The sequence below is a fragment of the Diabrotica virgifera genome, chromosome 7, assembly GCF_917563875.1.
Source record: "Diabrotica virgifera virgifera chromosome 7, PGI_DIABVI_V3a".
Classification (NCBI taxonomy): domain Eukaryota; kingdom Metazoa; phylum Arthropoda; class Insecta; order Coleoptera; family Chrysomelidae; genus Diabrotica; species Diabrotica virgifera.
Window position 1 is genome coordinate 224617654 of NC_065449.1, and position 17437 is coordinate 224635090.

General features: G+C 32.2%; 1 protein-coding gene across 2 annotated transcripts in view; it reads left to right on the forward strand.

Annotated features, from left to right (window-relative positions):
* LOC114348623 (microfibril-associated glycoprotein 4-like) overlaps window positions 1-17437 on the forward strand; it is a 106486-nt gene that overhangs the window by 63937 nt on the left and 25112 nt on the right. Inside the window, exon 1 of one of the 2 annotated variants that reach the window (XM_028299156.2) lies at window positions 16508-16631. The exons of the other annotated variant lie outside the window; for it this stretch is intronic. Coding sequence (XP_028154957.1) covers window positions 16560-16631 — 72 coding nt within the window. The 5' untranslated portion in view covers window positions 16508-16559. Of the gene's footprint in view, window positions 1-16507; window positions 16632-17437 lie in introns of those variants that run through there. 2 annotated transcript variants of the gene reach the window in all.

The following is a 17437-nucleotide window of genomic DNA, read 5'->3' on the forward strand; positions in this document are numbered from 1 at the left end:
GGTACTTTATTATCTATTATCACAATATATTTTACCAAAAATATGGCTTCCGGTTGAACCGGAAATAAATAATAAATCTTAATTTTTTAGATACGCCTTGTATATTTTTAAATATTTTGAAAGAATGCAAAATTACCTTTCCAATGGCATAAAATTCATTGCTGTAGCTCAAAAACTCAAAAAGTTACGCTAAATAGAAATTTTGCTATAATCTTATGTGCGTCCTCTCTCACGCGATCATAGGAGAGCTTTATTGTAGGGCAGTCAATGAGGGTATTTGGCTCCGAATTCCATCCTACTACATTGATGTACTTGATATTTTCACAGTAAGTAGGGAATAGCTCAAGAAACAAAATCTACCCTATATACTATGGCGCTTTTATCTTGGGGCGGTTCCCACTTCTTCAAGGGGGTGGAAAATTTGTTGGTCAAAATAAGCACGGAAGTGGCTAAAGAACCTATTTCTAAGCAAAAACTGGTCTATATTTTTTTTGAGAACTCAATACTTTTTGAGTTATGCGTAGTTGAAAATTGGCCATTTTCATTGAAAAATGACACCTTTTCGGACGGATTTTTTGTGAATACCTTAAAAACTATGCATCGAACTAAAAACACTATATAAAACATTTTTTAGATTATAAATAATAAAGAGATTCGTTCCTTCGTAAATGTTCTATTTATAATACAAAAAGAGATATGGTAGGTGAAAATAGTTTGTTTTTTGGTGCATGCTCAAATTGGTGTATTCAACTTGAAATAACAGAGGAACGGTAGGTTTTAGGTGTATGATGCTACCAACACCTTTTGTAGTGTTTGAAAAGGCCTTTAAAACGAGCACCGTTAAATGCCGGTTACATACAAATTAAGCGAGATATGATGCAAAAAAATATATGACTAATGTACTTTAAGGAAAAATGAAAAGTATATACATTTAACTCCCCATCCACCATAATTTAAATGCATTGTTTTTCTTTTGCAATACCTTTTAATATAGTGTTATTTCTACTTTCAAAAAGTTGAACGGATTTAAAATGAATGGTTTTTGTAAAAAATGTGATCAAATTATAAAATGAATTTTTAAAATTTCTTAAAAATCTTCCTTTTTCTCCATGTAATTCGAAAATAAAAATATTTCACCCCTGAGAAGTGGTGGGAACCGCCCCCATGATAAAAGCGTCATATTATATAGGATAGACTTTGAATTAGGAGATTGGGCTACTCCCAAAATTTCATTAAAATCCATGCAGTAGGATAGAATTTGAAGATAATATCTTGTTCTTAATATCGCGCATTGACTAGCGTAATCGAAATAGAATGAAATGCAAATATTGTAAACTATTAATTTTTCAGAAAAATTAACTAATTTGAAATGAAAGTATGACTATAATATTCTATTGATGCAATAATCTATACATATATAGTGTATCCCCGAAATATGGCATCGAACATTTTCTCAAATGCAGGAATTAATGATGCGTGGAACCATAAAATACTTTCAAGTACAGAAAGTGTTTCTAAAATATCAAAATAACGAGTAACTTTGTTATTTTTATAGAATGCGAGTATCTAGTACCATAACGATAATAGATCGGTACGATAAAGTTCTCGGGCGGCCCCTCCGTCCAGCGTTTTTATATCTCTTTTGTCATTTGTTAATTTTCTCCTTAGAACTTTAAGAGTCTTTTTGACCTAAAGACTACTTTATTGGGAGTTGAGAGGTAACAAATTAGTTTTTTATTTTTTTTGTTACCATTTTTTTATTTGCGGAGTTCTCTTTCAATTTTCTAAGAACTATTGCAATAACTCTACGTAAAATTGTTTCTTTTATATTCGGGACACTTGTTTATATAATTTGTTTTTAAATATTTTAAATAAGTTATTTGAAATCCTTCTGTAAATTTGCATTTTGTTTTTGTCCGCTAGATTATTTTGATGTGTCTATTTTATAATGTCAGCTTTAACTAGTCTATTCCAATGATTTACTGCTTTTAAAATTAAAAAATGTTATACATAATTATCAGTAATGTTACTATTAATATGAAAAAGTCATAAAATTTTGCATTTCTGAATCTTTGCATTTTTGAATTTTAACCCGTCTTATAAATAATCAATGGCCGTTCGTATTATCATAATTTTAAGTACATAATATGAATAAGATAAAAAAAATATGTATCCTTGGTTGACTAATCTTTTTGCTGAATTTTCTAACGGTTCTGTTAGTTGCTCATTAGGTTTTTTTATTTTGTTTATTTCTGTATAGAAGAAGTCTTTTACTAGCATTAGTTATTGATCTCTGTACACCAGGGAAATAAGCCAAAAATATACCATGTTCGGGACACTTGAGCAGCCAGGTTGCAAATGGGTTTTTTTGGGTACTATATACCTAATACATTAAAAATAAAAAAATGCTTGTCACAGTTTGGACGAGAAATTTAGTTATTAACAAATAAGGGTCAAAAATGAGAGTTTTTTCGTTTAACCTTCGGATGACCAAGGGGGGTAAATTTGGACTCCAGAGTATGTTTTTCTTTAATAAATTCAAAAGTATTTTCAATTTTTAACTCATTATTTTTTTATTTGACTTTAATATCATTCCAGATATCTGCATATTTTGAAATAAAAAAAAATCTCCTATATTTTACGAATAAAAAATATATTCTGAAGTTGATGTTTAGTCAAAAACCGTCTATTATGTGGAATTCCAATTAGTTTTACACTGCGCGTTATCAAAATCTATTTTTAGACTGTGGTGCCGGTTATGTACGAATGATGACATTCCTGTCTGCTACAGTTAGTCATTAATATTATTTCCTGGAGTATATTATTATAGTTTCTTAGTATTTTGTGTACATATAATAAGATATGACCCGCAAATATCTTACTGAGGCTGAGTTACAGGAAATTGTTACTGCTAGCGATTTTTATGATGATATAGAAGATGAAATAGTATCAGAAAACGAGGATGTATTGTTAGATGAAGATTTAAATGCTGAAAATATTCATTCCAGGTCATTTTTGACCTGGGGTCATTTTTTACCCCCGTTGGTCATCCGTGTAACAAAAAAAGGTTGGTCATCGGAAGGTTAAATCGTGGTCGATGGAGGGGAATTACTAAAATACGTGCACTCAAAAAATGAAACTGATTCTGCAAACATATGCTGCGATTAATATCGCTGGAACTTGTTGATGGATTTTGATCATAATTTTTTTAATTTGTATGTACCTACTCGTAGTCTTATAGAGTACGTTATGTACACACAACCCCACCTAACATTACAAAATGTTATGGGGAACTCCCCTTATCACTCAGGGATATGAAAAATAGATTACGACCGATTCTAAGACCTACCAAATATACATATATAATTTCATAAAAATCGGTCAAGCGGTCTCGGAGGAGTATGGAAACTAACACTGTGACAGGAGAATTTTATAGATGTAAATAGATGGCTATTAACAAATAGGGGTTGGTGATAGAAGAGTGAAAATTAAGGGTTGTATGTATTTTTAATTCTTCATCATATAAAATTAAAGTAAATAATTTTGTCCAAAAAAATTTAAAAAAATGTCAGGGGGCAACCCCCCTTTCAACTTGTGGGTATAAAAAATAGATTAAAACCTCTTTAACGTGCTCCAGGATAAACGTGTAAAATTTTATAAAAATCGGCCGAGCCGTTTCGGAGTAGTATGGTAACTAACACTGTTATAGGAGAATTTGATGTATATAATAAAAAAATAATTAAATAAATAAAAATATAATTAAATAATAAAAGTGGCTAACTTTGAACCTACTTAACCTAGGTAAAAAGTTTTTTTTTCTAAAAATTCGTATAAAAATACCAGATTTTGAAATCCTAAAGTAGATTTACTCTATAGTCAATATTAACAAAGTTATTCAAATTGTGTAGAAGCCAAAAATGACTCTATTTTACTAAACTTTTTTCGGAGTGATAAAAACGACTTTTTAATGATTTTTTTCAATACTTTAAAAACATAACTATTATTCTTGCATGTGGTTTTCACAGAATTGCTATGTCATTATTATTTTCTGAACAATAACATTGCGAAAAAAAGCTCTTTGAGATAAACAAATTGCATAAAATTTAAACTAATTGACGAATTGTCTTACAATTTTTTGTGAATTATATAGAATGTTTAACTCAACTTTTTGTGCAATATGAAAGTCTTAAGGCCATTTTCGCAAAAGTTATAGCACATTTTTTATTTTTGAAATTTTAGTCTTATTTTGCACTTTCCGAAACAAAAAAGGATCGGACCAAAATTAAAAAAGTGCCATTTTAAACCTTGGCTCATCTACAAAAAGAAGAATATTAAAAGATATTTAATTACCTTATTTTTACCTGTAGCGATTTAAACGAAAAAACTGCCATTTTTGACCCTTATGTATTAAGAGGAAACAGTAGCGATCAACAGGTAGCAAAAACGCGTTCCAAGATTGCGGCTGTAATTTTGAATATTTTTTCGAGATATTTGGCACATGTGTTCGTAATATAACAGAGAATGGCGGTACAGAGCCCAATTTGAAAAATATATTAATATGTAGAAATTACTCTGTAATTAAATACAATATTAAAAAAAAACGAGCCTGTACCGCCATTAAGAAGAACAAAAAAAAATACACTTTCTTCAAATAAACTTTTTTATCCGATGCCTAGATTTTGTGTTATTTTGGAAATACTAAAATTTTTTATTTCGTTAGTAGTTCCAAAATGACACAAAATCTAGGCATCGGATAAAAAATTTTATTTGAAAAAAGTTTATTTTTTGTTCTTCTTAATGGCGGTACAGGCTCGTTTTTAAAATATTTTATTTAATTACAGAGTAATTTCCACATATTAATATATTTTTCAAATTGTGCTCTGTACCGCCATTCTTTATTATATTACGAATACGTGTGCCAAATATCTCGACCAAATATTCAAAATTACAGCCGCAATCTTGGAACGCGTTTTCGCTACCTGTTGATCGCTACTGTTTCCTCTTAATAACTAAGTTTCTCGTCCGAACTGTGACGGGCATTTTTGTATTTATAATTAGGTATATAGTACCCAAAAATCCATTTGAAACCTGGCTGCTCAAGTGTTCCGACAAAAACCTTATTTCTCTGGACTACTGTTGGTAATGATAATTCCATCCTTATCCTTTAATTTTGTTATATCTCTTTTGTCATTTGTTAATTTTCTCCTTAGAACTTTGAGAGTCTTTTTATCGTCAGTCGTTTGTTGGATTTCCTCACTTTAATGTTTTCGGTTGTCCGCCTTATACATTTTTGTATTCTTTTACTTACTTCTATAAGGTCGTGGTGTTCTTTGCTTTTTTTCTTTGTATGTTTATCCTCTCTTCCGTTAATGCTTGTGTTTGGGGACTTATTCTTTTGTTATGTTATTTCTTCTGGCAATGTATTTTCTGGCTTTTTTCCATAGCTTCTCTTACAATTCCATTCACGGTGTTAACATTTAGGTCTCTATTCTTACTACTTTTAAGAATGCTGTTGATGTGTTCTTCAAATGCATTTATAATATTAGGCTATATACAGTTAGGTGTAAACTTCTTTTTGATCATGTCGTGTTATCTCTCTTTCCCAAGCTCTACTTCTATCGAGGCTTCTGTGATCACTACCTGTTAAAAACTGGTTGCAAGCAAGCAATTTGATTCAACCCGACCTGTGGGAGATGTCCACCCTATCGAAAAAGTACATTCGTGTGTAACAATTCATTGGGGCCAGGTGTTTCGACCCGAGTACAAACGTGATCGCTCCAATGCCCCAGGCCATCCCTTTCCTCCCCATAACACGCTGATGCGCGATGGGGGCACAACTATCAGCCAAATGCTCTTCACAATGGAATCCTGGGTAATAAGATTCCAATGTGGTGCCCTAATCGAATTCAAAACTAGACCAGCATGAAGCGCTCTATGCCTTTATCTTCTATTTACTTATCCGCGGAACTAAAATTGCTTGCTTGGGCCCCAAGTCATTGTATCAAGCCCCACTGAGCTCAGTCCAATGGATTGCTGCTCAAGTATTTTTTGTTTTTATGTTTTTTGTGTTTTTTTGGTGGCTTGCGCCTTTTTTTTGTTTTTATGTTTTTTTGGTGGCTTTCGCCTTTTCTATTATTTTCTTAAGAGCTGTCTTTACCTGATCGTGATGTTGGACCTACGCTTGTGATTTCGTGATTCCTCGGCAGTTGGTGTTTCGAGCTACGAACTATCTACTATTTTTTTTTATTTTACTTCTTTATCACTTTACTTTCACTTTATGTTTCTCTTTATTTTCTTTACGTTATTCTACTATTTGTTGTTTGGGACGTTTGTGCTTCCATCGGTGGAAAGTGTCATACCCTAGCATCTCTCGCAGTATGGGGCTTGGGTGGTGTTCCAGCTCCGCGAATTTGACCCTTGCCTTGTCTGTTATCATTTCAGTGACTCTCACTTGTTTTAGTTCTCTGAACAGGAATCGTTCTGCGACGTACCTCGGGACTTTGGCTGCTTCTCTTAGGCTGCTGTTGTGGGCCACTTGAATCTTCTTTTTGTGTGTTTTGCATACATGTCCCCATGCGAGTGATGCGTATGTTAATACCGGTAATATTATACTGTTTATTAATCTTAACCTCGTTTTTAATCTTAATTTACTTTTCTTGCCTGTTAGTCCTCTAAATGATGCTCTCGCCATGTTGGCCTTCTGGATTGTGGCTTCTACATGTTTTTGGAAGGTTAATCCTTTGTTCATGATGACTCCCAGGTATTTAGCTTCATATTTTCACTCGATGGGGTTGTTCTGCAACGTCAGTTGTTCGTCTGGCTGCTGTCTACCTTTCCTGTATAGTACCGCTTGCGTCTTTTAAAAATTGGTTAAGGACTGTAACATCCTTAAATATGTGCTTTTTGTTAGTGATCATAAAATCTATCTCGTTCCTAGTTTCTTTATTTGGGCTCTACCACGCCCATCTCCGATATTCCATTTTAAACAAACTGTTTATTTGGAATATATCTTTTCCAGGAGTAAACTAAGTAAAGTTTCACCGCACTCGTTCCTGTTTCTCAAACCAGTGATATTTCTGTCTATCTACCTTTCTACCCGTTTTAACGTTAAAGTCACCACATATTATGGTATTGTGTGTTCCTGTATCATTCAGGGCCAAAATAATGTTATGGTAGAATTGTTCCACTTCGTGGTCTGCATGACCACTTGTTGGGCTATATACCTGTACAATTTTTAAAGCATACGAGTCACTGAGTTGCAAGGTTAAGGAAGCTGCTCTAGTAGAGAAACTTTTTACGCATATAATGTTGCTTTTACGTGTTCTGTGTACGAAGAAGCCAACAACCTGATAAAACAAAAAATTTGATTTCAGTTTTTCCAGGCTTTCCCTTGGTTGTTTTACCTTGCGCTCACATCTCATTTAATTTTTCGACATTTATGCATCCACCTCTATGATTTATTCTTCTGATGCTAGGGATCTAGCATTATATGTATATTATGTAGTGTTGAGTTGAGAAGTTGATGATTTATAATTATCGGCCACAGTGGCCGTATGACATCATCTATACCTATTACATCACCTGTTATGACTGATTGAGTGGCCTACGTCCATTTATTTCTTCCCTCTAGATTTTACTATATGTATAACCGTTTAAACAGCAAAAATCATGGTTGTAATGAGTTAACCGAAGAAATTGAGATTCGTCGAGGTGTGCGTCAGGGTTGTGTGCTTTCTCCACTACTATTCAATATATATAGTGAAACAATATGTCAGGAAGCGCTCCTAGAGCAAAACATTGGTATGAATATTAAGGGAGAGTGAATTAACAAAATACGATACGCTGATGACACGCTAATAGTAGCAGATAACCTAGCAAATTAACAGTACTTGATGGAAAACATAAACACTCACACCAATAAGTATGGTTTAAACTGAACATCAAAAAGACTAAATTCATGATTGTCACAAAGAAGCTATACACCAATATGAATTTAGCCATAAATAATCAGCCAGTTGAAAGAGTTACGTCCTACAAATATTTAGGGGTTTGTTTCACTGATACTAATGACCAGACAAGAGAAATCAAGAGGCGAATTGAGATAGCGAGACAATCGTTTGTCAAAATGAAAAAGTTCCTATGCAGCCGGGACATAAATATATATACTTAAGAACGAGAATGTTAAGATACTATGTTTTCTCCGTTCTGCTGTACGGCATGGACACTTGGACTCTGAAAAAGATAAACGTCAAAAACATTGAGGCATTCGAGATGTGGTGTTACAGAAGAATGTGGAAATTACCATGAACAGAAAGAGTAACAAATCAAGATGTTTCGCCAAAGACGGAGAAGGAATGCGAAGTCATTAAAAGCATACAAACGAAAAAACTGGAGTATCTAGGCCACATAATAAGAGGAGAAAAGTACTCTCTGCTAAGACTCATAATCTAAGGAAAAATCTCGGGAAAGATAAATGTGGGACGTAGGAGGATTTCCTGGTTGCGAAATTTAAGGGAGTGGTATGGGTGCAGTTCAATACAGTTGTTCAGAGCTGCAGCCAACAAAGTTAAGATTGCTGTGATGGTAGCCAACCTCCGATGGCAGACGGTACTGCAAGAAGAAGTATAACCGTTCAAAAGATACGAGGGGGGGGGAGCTTTTGGCTAGCACTGTATATTAGTATATTATTTTGTAATATGCTTATCCTTCAATGACAAACTGCTTCATTTAATCAAATGAATTCGAAATAATACGTTTTTAACGACAATAATATTGATTTCCTGAAACGAATTACATTTTGAGATTAAATCTGCGAGATTATAAATTTAATTGAGTATTAAAAGAGATAATTTGGTTATATTAAAAAGTTACATACTATACAATCAAATCCATGTGGATAATAAGCTTGGCTATAAACTTCTTTTCACCCTTAATCTCTCATCACTTTTAGATTTGTTTTTGACAGTTACTTCCCGAAGGTACTTTTAAGTCTGCCTTATTTTTTCCGTCATAACTTTTCAAACTAAGCTAAAAGCATAGTTTCCAACGATCCTTTAGAGCAGGGGTCACCAATTAGCTGACCGCGGTCCGCATCCGGACCGTGAGCTAGTTTTGTGCGGACCGTGAATAAATTCAGAATATACCTAGTATTTGGCAATTTTGAAAGTGTTTGGCCATGAAATTGTGTATGTACTATGTTTGGCTCAACTTAATTATGTGTGCGAAGTCGCTTTATCAAGAATGAACTTTATTAAAAATCGCTAGAAAAAGATGAAAATACTTAACAGATGAATGTCTCAACTTCCTAATGAGACTCAGTTGCACTAAACTCACTCCAAACTTCAGACAGGTTGTACATAAAAAAATGTCATTTTTTTCTCTGATAATTTAATTTTGTAAAGAGTTTTCCCCCTTATTGTTACACTTACTAATCATTAATTTTGAAATTAAGTAAGCTGTAATATAAAATTGTCCTTCACATAACATTTCGAACATTTGTACTAATGGTAGTGGCATTTTCTGGCCGCTGATCACAGTTTAAAGAAGAAGAATAAGAAAAAAGAAGATATTAGGCTTCTTGACACGTGACGTGCGCACATCACTGTTTTTTTCTGTGCGCGGCTGATCACACGCGTGTTCGAAATAATTTTATAAAAATTGTTAAAAAGCGTTTAAAATGCCAAAAAGGTGTACTTGTCCACACCGGAGAATTTTCATACCGAAAAGGTGTGAAATCAAAGAGTGGTTGTTTATCCCGAAAGCGGCGGAAATATGAAGAGTTGCAACAGAAATTGGTAAAGTTGAGAGAGGAAATGGATGAAAAGGACTCAGGTATTTATATTATGATATTTATTTTGATTTGCTTATGGTAGTTAAATTAAATTTAGCGTGAATAAATAGAGCTATATTTGTTAATTATTTACAAAGTGACAATCTTAATCAAATTCAAACATGGAGTCTTTTATTTTGTTGTTATCAATATATTTTTCTGTTGCCATAGTGCCTGTTTTTTCGCCATCTTCCTGTTCGAATATAAAACAGGCACTATGTTGCCGGACTGCACGGGTTTTCCTGAAAATGTTTATTTCGTAGAAAATGTGTTAACATAAATTACATGCAAAAACGTCACATTTTGCAAAGAAAAAATATACTGTTTGTCTCATTAAAGGTGCCTTAAGGTAGCCCAAAGTAATACAGACTAAATAATTAAGGATATAACAATAAATCAGAGGGTACTTTTAAGTTGCCCAGAAAATCTTTATGATTATTTGACCTGCTTCTATTTCTCAGAGGCACTTTATAGTAGCCCAGAAGTATAGAATGGAATATATTTTTATTTAGCTAATTTTACACATTTTACTTCGAATTTACATCACAAGAATAGCAAGTTACTTGTACAAAATTTGTGTTTGGCTTGTCTTCAAACAATAATACTAGGGGAGCGGATATTTTTTAATAGCCCAGAAAATCTTTATGATTTATTTGAGATGCTCCTATTTCTCAGAGGCACTTTATAGTGGCCCAGAAGTATAGTATGGAATATATTTTTATTTAACTAATTTTACACATTTTACTTCGAATTTACATCACAAGAATAGCAAGTTACATACACAAAATTTGTGTTTGGCTTGTCTTCAAACAATAATACTAGGGAAGCGGGTATTTTTTAATAGCCCAGAAAATCTTTATGATTTATTTGAGGTGCTCATATTTCTCAGAGGTATTTTATAGTAGCACAGTAATTTAAAATAGAATACATAATATTTATTTAAATATTTGTTTGTACATTTTACCTTGATTTCACTTTTCAAGCGTAGCAAGTTTACTTACACTAAATTTTTATTTGGTTTTGTCAAAATATTAAAAATAATATTACAGAAACCATTGTGGAGGTGCATAGCCCATCAGTTTCACTAAATAATACAGAAAATGAGATCCAATGCAATTTGAGCATAACTGATGCATAATTGAAGATTTTAGGGCAAGTGAAGATCTACAACCAGCAGTACTTATTGAGGAGTCACAACAACAGACAGAAGATTTTTTCATTGGAGAGGTACCTACACAAGAAGAATCTATTTCTCTAAATATGATTAACTTAATTGGGGAAGACCCATTAAAAACTAACCTTAATGCTTCTGAAATGTTGCCAGATGTAGCAAAAAGGCTAAACTATTCCCTTTCCAAAGGCTTAGACAAAAGTATTGTGGGTAAACTTACAGAAAAATTCTTACCTGCTACAAACTGCGAAAGACTTTGCCCACCTCAGTTGAATTCTGAGATTTTATCTGCCATAAAAGATAAAAATAAAATTAGGGAAGATAAAGACTTGCAAACTATGCAAACAATTTTAGCTGCAAGTATTATGTCCCTTTATAAAGAGGTCGAATATCGAAACAATTGCCAATTACATAAACTTCAATATAGAAGTGTTTTATAAGATGTCCTTGCACAGAAGATTTTTGCTCAGTTCTTCATTAAATTTAAAATTTTAAAAATTATTAGACGAGCAACCTATAGATAAATATTTATTTGGGGAAAATTTGATTGAAATGTTGAAAGAAAGCAAAGATACAAGATCAGCAGCTTTTCAAGTCAGCTCTATAATGAAGCCACAAAAAGCCACTTTTTATCCGAAGACCGCGCCACAACGCCAAGCTGTTTTTTCCACTGAGCATTCAACAAGAGTACTTCCAGAATCTTACAACTTCAATCAACAGAGTTTAAACTTCAATCCAGCCTCGAACAGACCAAGATTTCGACAAAGCCAGTACCCAAATCATCCTCAACCAACATCGAGATACAAACAGACGAGCAGACAACAGCATCAAAACCCAACCAGAACAACCAGGAGGTCATACTAAAGGTAAATAAAAAATCAGCAGAAAATGTGGCTAATTATTTTAAAAACCGGAAAAAGATTACTTCAGACAACAAAGTTTTAAGTTGGGTCCAAGGTTTTAATATTTTATTTAAAACAACACCGTCTCAAGAGAGAGCACCAAAAGTTTTTCATAGACCCAAATGAGTCGTATGATTTAGCTATAAAGCAATTACTAGATAAGGGAGCTATTTCTTCTTCTTAGCATACAAGAGAGCAATTCCTTTCTTCATATTGTCTAGTGCCCAAAAAGGACGGAAGTCATAGATTTGTTTTAAATTTAAAACAGTTAAATTGGTTTATAGAAGCCCCACATTTTAAGTTGGAAGACTATAGGTCAGTTCTCAAGCTCATTTTTCAAGGGTTGTTTTATGGCAAAAGTAGATTTACAAGATGCCTATTTTGCTATTCCTCTTCATGAAAATTAAAAAGAAAAATATTTAAAATTGGAGTACAAAAATATTCTATATCATTTCAACTTCTTACCATTTGGTTTGAATATCTCGCCTTTTATATTTACGAAAACCTTAAAACTAGCCTTAAACAATCTAAGAACAAGAGGCTTTACTTCTGTCATTTTTTTAGATGACACTTTACTGATTTCAAAATCATATTTAGAATTTAAGGAAAATATTGTTGAAACTTGTTCTTTTTTCCGCCTGGGATTTACTATAAATAAAAAAAAAGTATACTTTCACCCACAAAAATTATAACTTTTCTTGGTTTTACGTTTGATTCTAATAAAATGATATATTTTGCACCTGCTGACAAAAAAAGAAAAAATAATTAATAGTATTCAGACCATCAAAAATAAAAGTACATGTACGATAAGATCATTTGCAGTTTTAATCGGTCAGTTGGTAGCAGTTTGTCCTTCAGTTAAATATGGAAAATTATACTTAAAAAATTTAGAAAAAGAAAAGTGGCTTGCTCCTTCTAAAACTAATAGTTTTAACACAAAAATGACCATGCCTAAATACTTGTAAAACGATTTCAATTGGTGGTTATATAACATACCAATTAGTGAACAAAATATAAAAAAATCTGATTATGTACTTGAAATATTTTGTGATGCATCTCTTTTAGCATGGGGAGCATACTGTAATGATAATAAAACTCATAGTTTTTGGAGTTATGGACAGCGAGAACTACATATAAATGTACTTGAGCTATTGGCAGCATATAATGACTTGAAATCCTTTTCCAAGGAATATAGGAATTGTAATATTTTGCTAAGAATAGATAACACAACAGCTGTATCTTGTATTAACAAGATGGGGAGTGTGCAATACTCTAATCTAATCTTAACAACATTTGCAGAGAAATTTGACAATACTGTGAAAATAGAAATTTAAAAATATTTGCATCTTATATCAGTACAAAAGAAAATATTATTGCTGATTCAGAGTCAAGATTTTTGAAAATAGGAACAGAGTATTCTTTAAGTGATAATTGTGTTAATATAATTTTTAAACAGCTTCATATTCCAGAAATCGATTTGTTTGCCACATAACTTAACAAAAAATGTACAAGGTATGTATCTTGGAAACCTGACCCCGAATCGGAGAAAGTTGATGCCTTCACTCTAAATTGGCATGGATTAAAATTTTATGCTTTTCTACTCCACCTTTTGCTATTATTTCAAGAGTTTTAGAAAAAATCATATATGACAAAGCAGTAGGAATTGTGGTAGTAGCAGAATGGCCAAATCAGCCTTGGCAACCAACCTTGGATATCAGGCAAAAAGATAATTTTAGGACACCAACATCTTACCCTGACTATCGCATGTTTGTCAGGCAAGCTTTTTTAAGAAAAGGTATTCCTGAGCATTCCTCACAATTATGATTGCATCTATTACAACAAAAACACTAAATTTATATGATACAGTTTTCAAGAGATGGTGGAGGTATAGTATAGAAAAAATATGGACCCTTTTGCTTATGAATTATCAAATATTATTAATTTTATTAAATATATCGTAGATCGGGATTATACATATAGCTCTATAAACATTCATAGAGCTGCATTGGCATTGATAATACATATACCATAAAATCATAAAAACATGTTTAAAATTTTTTACAAATGTATATATACCAAATATCAATTTACTTGAGACCCTCAACCAGTATTATTTTATTTAGAAACATTATTTCCTCTCACAGGTCTTTCCTTGAAAGAACTTACTTACAAACTTGTAATGTTAATTGCTCTGACTACAGCTCACAGGTTGCAAACCCTATCCCTAATAAAAATTCAAAATATTTTCATGGATCAAGATAAAATTGCGATTATGATACCAGATAGGATAAAGACTTCTTCGAAAAATAAAAATCAACCTATTTTAAGATTTCTCTATTTTAAAGAAAAACCACAGTTGTGTGTAGCATCGACTTTATGTCACTATTTAGAGATTTATAAAATCATTCGTCCTCAATCAGAGGACAAGTTGTTTATAACAATAAAAAAAACATAGAAAGCAGCATTTACGAAGACTTTGAGTAGATGGCTAAAAGATGTTTTAAAATTATGTAACACAGACACCAATATGTTTAAAGGGTGTAGTGTTAGATAAGCATCTACGTCAGCAGGAGCTAGAGCTGGATTAAATATAGAAACTATTAGAGAGACGGCGGGATTGACAGAAAATTCTCAAGTATTTAATATTTTTTATAATAAACCTCTAGTGAAAGATTACGGACTCTTTGCAAAAACTATATTGTCTGTTTAGTCCGTGTATGCTTCTGCGTTTGTTTATTGTTTGTTATACGTTTGTAATTATATGTTTATGTTATTATTATTGCATAAGAACATTAATGTTCTTATTATTTACAAACATTACTCTTAATTGTTCTAATACATTCTCTCTTTTTTTTTGTAAAGTTCCTAAAAAAAAAAAATGTAAAGTATCGATTTTTGGATTGCAATGTAGTGTTGTTTAATTATCGCACAATATTGCTTAATCTTTCAACAGCCTACCATTAGTACAAATGTTCGAAATGTTATGTGAAGGACAATTAATTGATTGGTTGACTTACCTGTTAAGGAAGGACAATCATAATTGTCCTATCTTACATTTCGAACATTTGTACGCTCCCTCCCTTTGATTCTTTCGAACCCACCCGTTTTTGTGCGATCAAAATAAAAAAAAACAGTGATGTGCGCACGTCACGTGTCAAGAAGCCTAATATCTTCTTTTTTCTTATTCTTCTTCTTTAAACTGTGATCAGCGGCCAGAAAATGCCACTACCATTAGTACAAATGTTCGAAATGTAAGATAGGACAATTATGATTGTCCTTCCTTAACAGGTAAGTCAACCAATCAATTAATTTTCACATATACGTTATATTTTAACATTCATAAAATTCATGCTTCATTCTCGATGTATTAAGTAAGAATTTTCTCAAATCGAGAATGAAGCATGCATTTTATGAATGTTAAAATATAACGTGTATGTGAAAATATAATATTAAAAGTGTAATGTTACCTAAAATATTACCTTTATACTTCACAATATCGAAAAATGTTATTAAGAAAAGTTATTTGGAATTAAAAATTATGTTATACTTAATATGCAATTATATTCTTCTAATTGAAAAAAATAAAAAAAATTTAAAATTTTTCTCAAAATGCGGATACTCTCGGAAATCCATCGGATATCTGGTTTAAAAATAGTCCTAGATTTTTTCCGATACACCACTTTAAAGTAAATAAAATAAGCTTTTTTATTCCACAATGTATATACCTAAACGTATAAGAAAAAAAGTCATAATAAGAAATTTAAAAAATAATCATTAAAAATATCAAAAATTATTAAAAGTAAAAAATCTTGAAAAAGCATAACTTGCTTTAAAAGAGGCGTATAGTCTTATACAATAGACCATTTTAAAGGTAATTGACTTCTCTTTTTAATAAATGTACCATTGGATATACCTAGATATGCGTAAAAAAAGTTACAGAACAATGTTCGCGAAATAATGGCGAAAATGGCCCAAAAAAGTTTTGTAGAAAAAAAATATTTTTGACTTTAACTTGTGATATTTAGATAGTAAATTTAACCTGAAACAATTTTCCTGTAGACGTGTTTGTATCAAAAGTGCATAGAACTCACCCTAATTCACCTTGTGACTAGGGACTAATTAACCCCTTTCTCAAAACCGCACCCATTTAAATGGTAGCACTCCGCGGTTTTTCCAAATTTAGAGGTCCTTTGACCATATGAGACAATAAAATCCCGTTAACGTTGTAGTTCCTCTCAGCTCTCTTATTTTGAACATAATCAATAGCCTATTATGGATTTTTTTGATATATTAATAATAGTGTACACATATTAAATATTTGGTTACAATACCTACTATCTTTTAAAATACAGATATGCAATTATTATACTTAAGGTGATATTTTTTTTAACCTAAATTTATAATATGTCCATTGTATCGGTTCAGGTAAATACTGCCGCGCCATATTATGATAAATGTGCTTGCTATGTTATCAAAGTTAAAAAATTCGATATATTTAGCAAAACAAAAATCCTTGAACTTTTCTTTTGGCGCGTGTTATTCAGAGAGTAAGTAGGGGTAAATTATAATATTCTTATCTTGTATAGCCAAACTCATAAATACCCAAATCATTTGATTTTATTTTACTCGTTAAATTTTTTACTTGTGTTACGTTACCATGTACTCGTTAGTAATAGTAATAACTGTACTCGTATTGTGTAGCAATTTGAAAATTGCTCTGAGTGAAACGGTAGGTTTTATAATTTTATATTGGATTATGTATATACAGACTAGTGATTTCCCCGTCGCCATCGTCTTCTTCTTTAAGTTCCATCTCCGCGACGAAGGTTGGCAATCATCTTGGCTATTTTGACCTTCGAGGCAGCTGCTCTGAACAGTTACCTTGAGCTGCAACCAAACCATTCCCGCAGGTTCTTTAACCAGACAACGCGTCTTTTCCTACGCTTTTCCTTCCCTCTATTTTTCCTTGAATTTTGAGTCTCAAAGATTTTTTTATTTAAAAAATATAAATACACCTACTAATCTACAAGATTAATCAGTATTTTTTCTTTAACCTAATTTCCCTAAAAATGTTTGTAAACTAGATGTCACCTGGTCCATCCTAGCTTTTTTTTACATGAAATGCCCACCTCTTTGTTGTGGCTACACAGCACAGCACTGACTCTGCTTTTCACTAATTGCTCATAGTACATTCTTTCACGGTTTTTGCTCTAAATTTTAAAGAACCGCTTGGATTGACATGAAATTTGGCATACGCGTAGCTTACATGTCAAAGAAAAAAAGTGATATTGTGCCGATGTGTGCTTTTGCAATGGGGGTGACTTTCATCCCCTTTTGGGGGTGAAAAAATATATGTCCAAAATAAGTCCGGAAATGGATAAACTGACTAATTTTAAGTAACTTTTGTGCTATAGAGCTTTTTCGCCAAGTCAACACTTTTCGAGTTATTTGCGAATGAATATGTTCATTTTTCAACAAAATAGCTACATTTTTATACGGTTTTTCGCAAATAACTCAAAAAGTAAGTATTTTGTC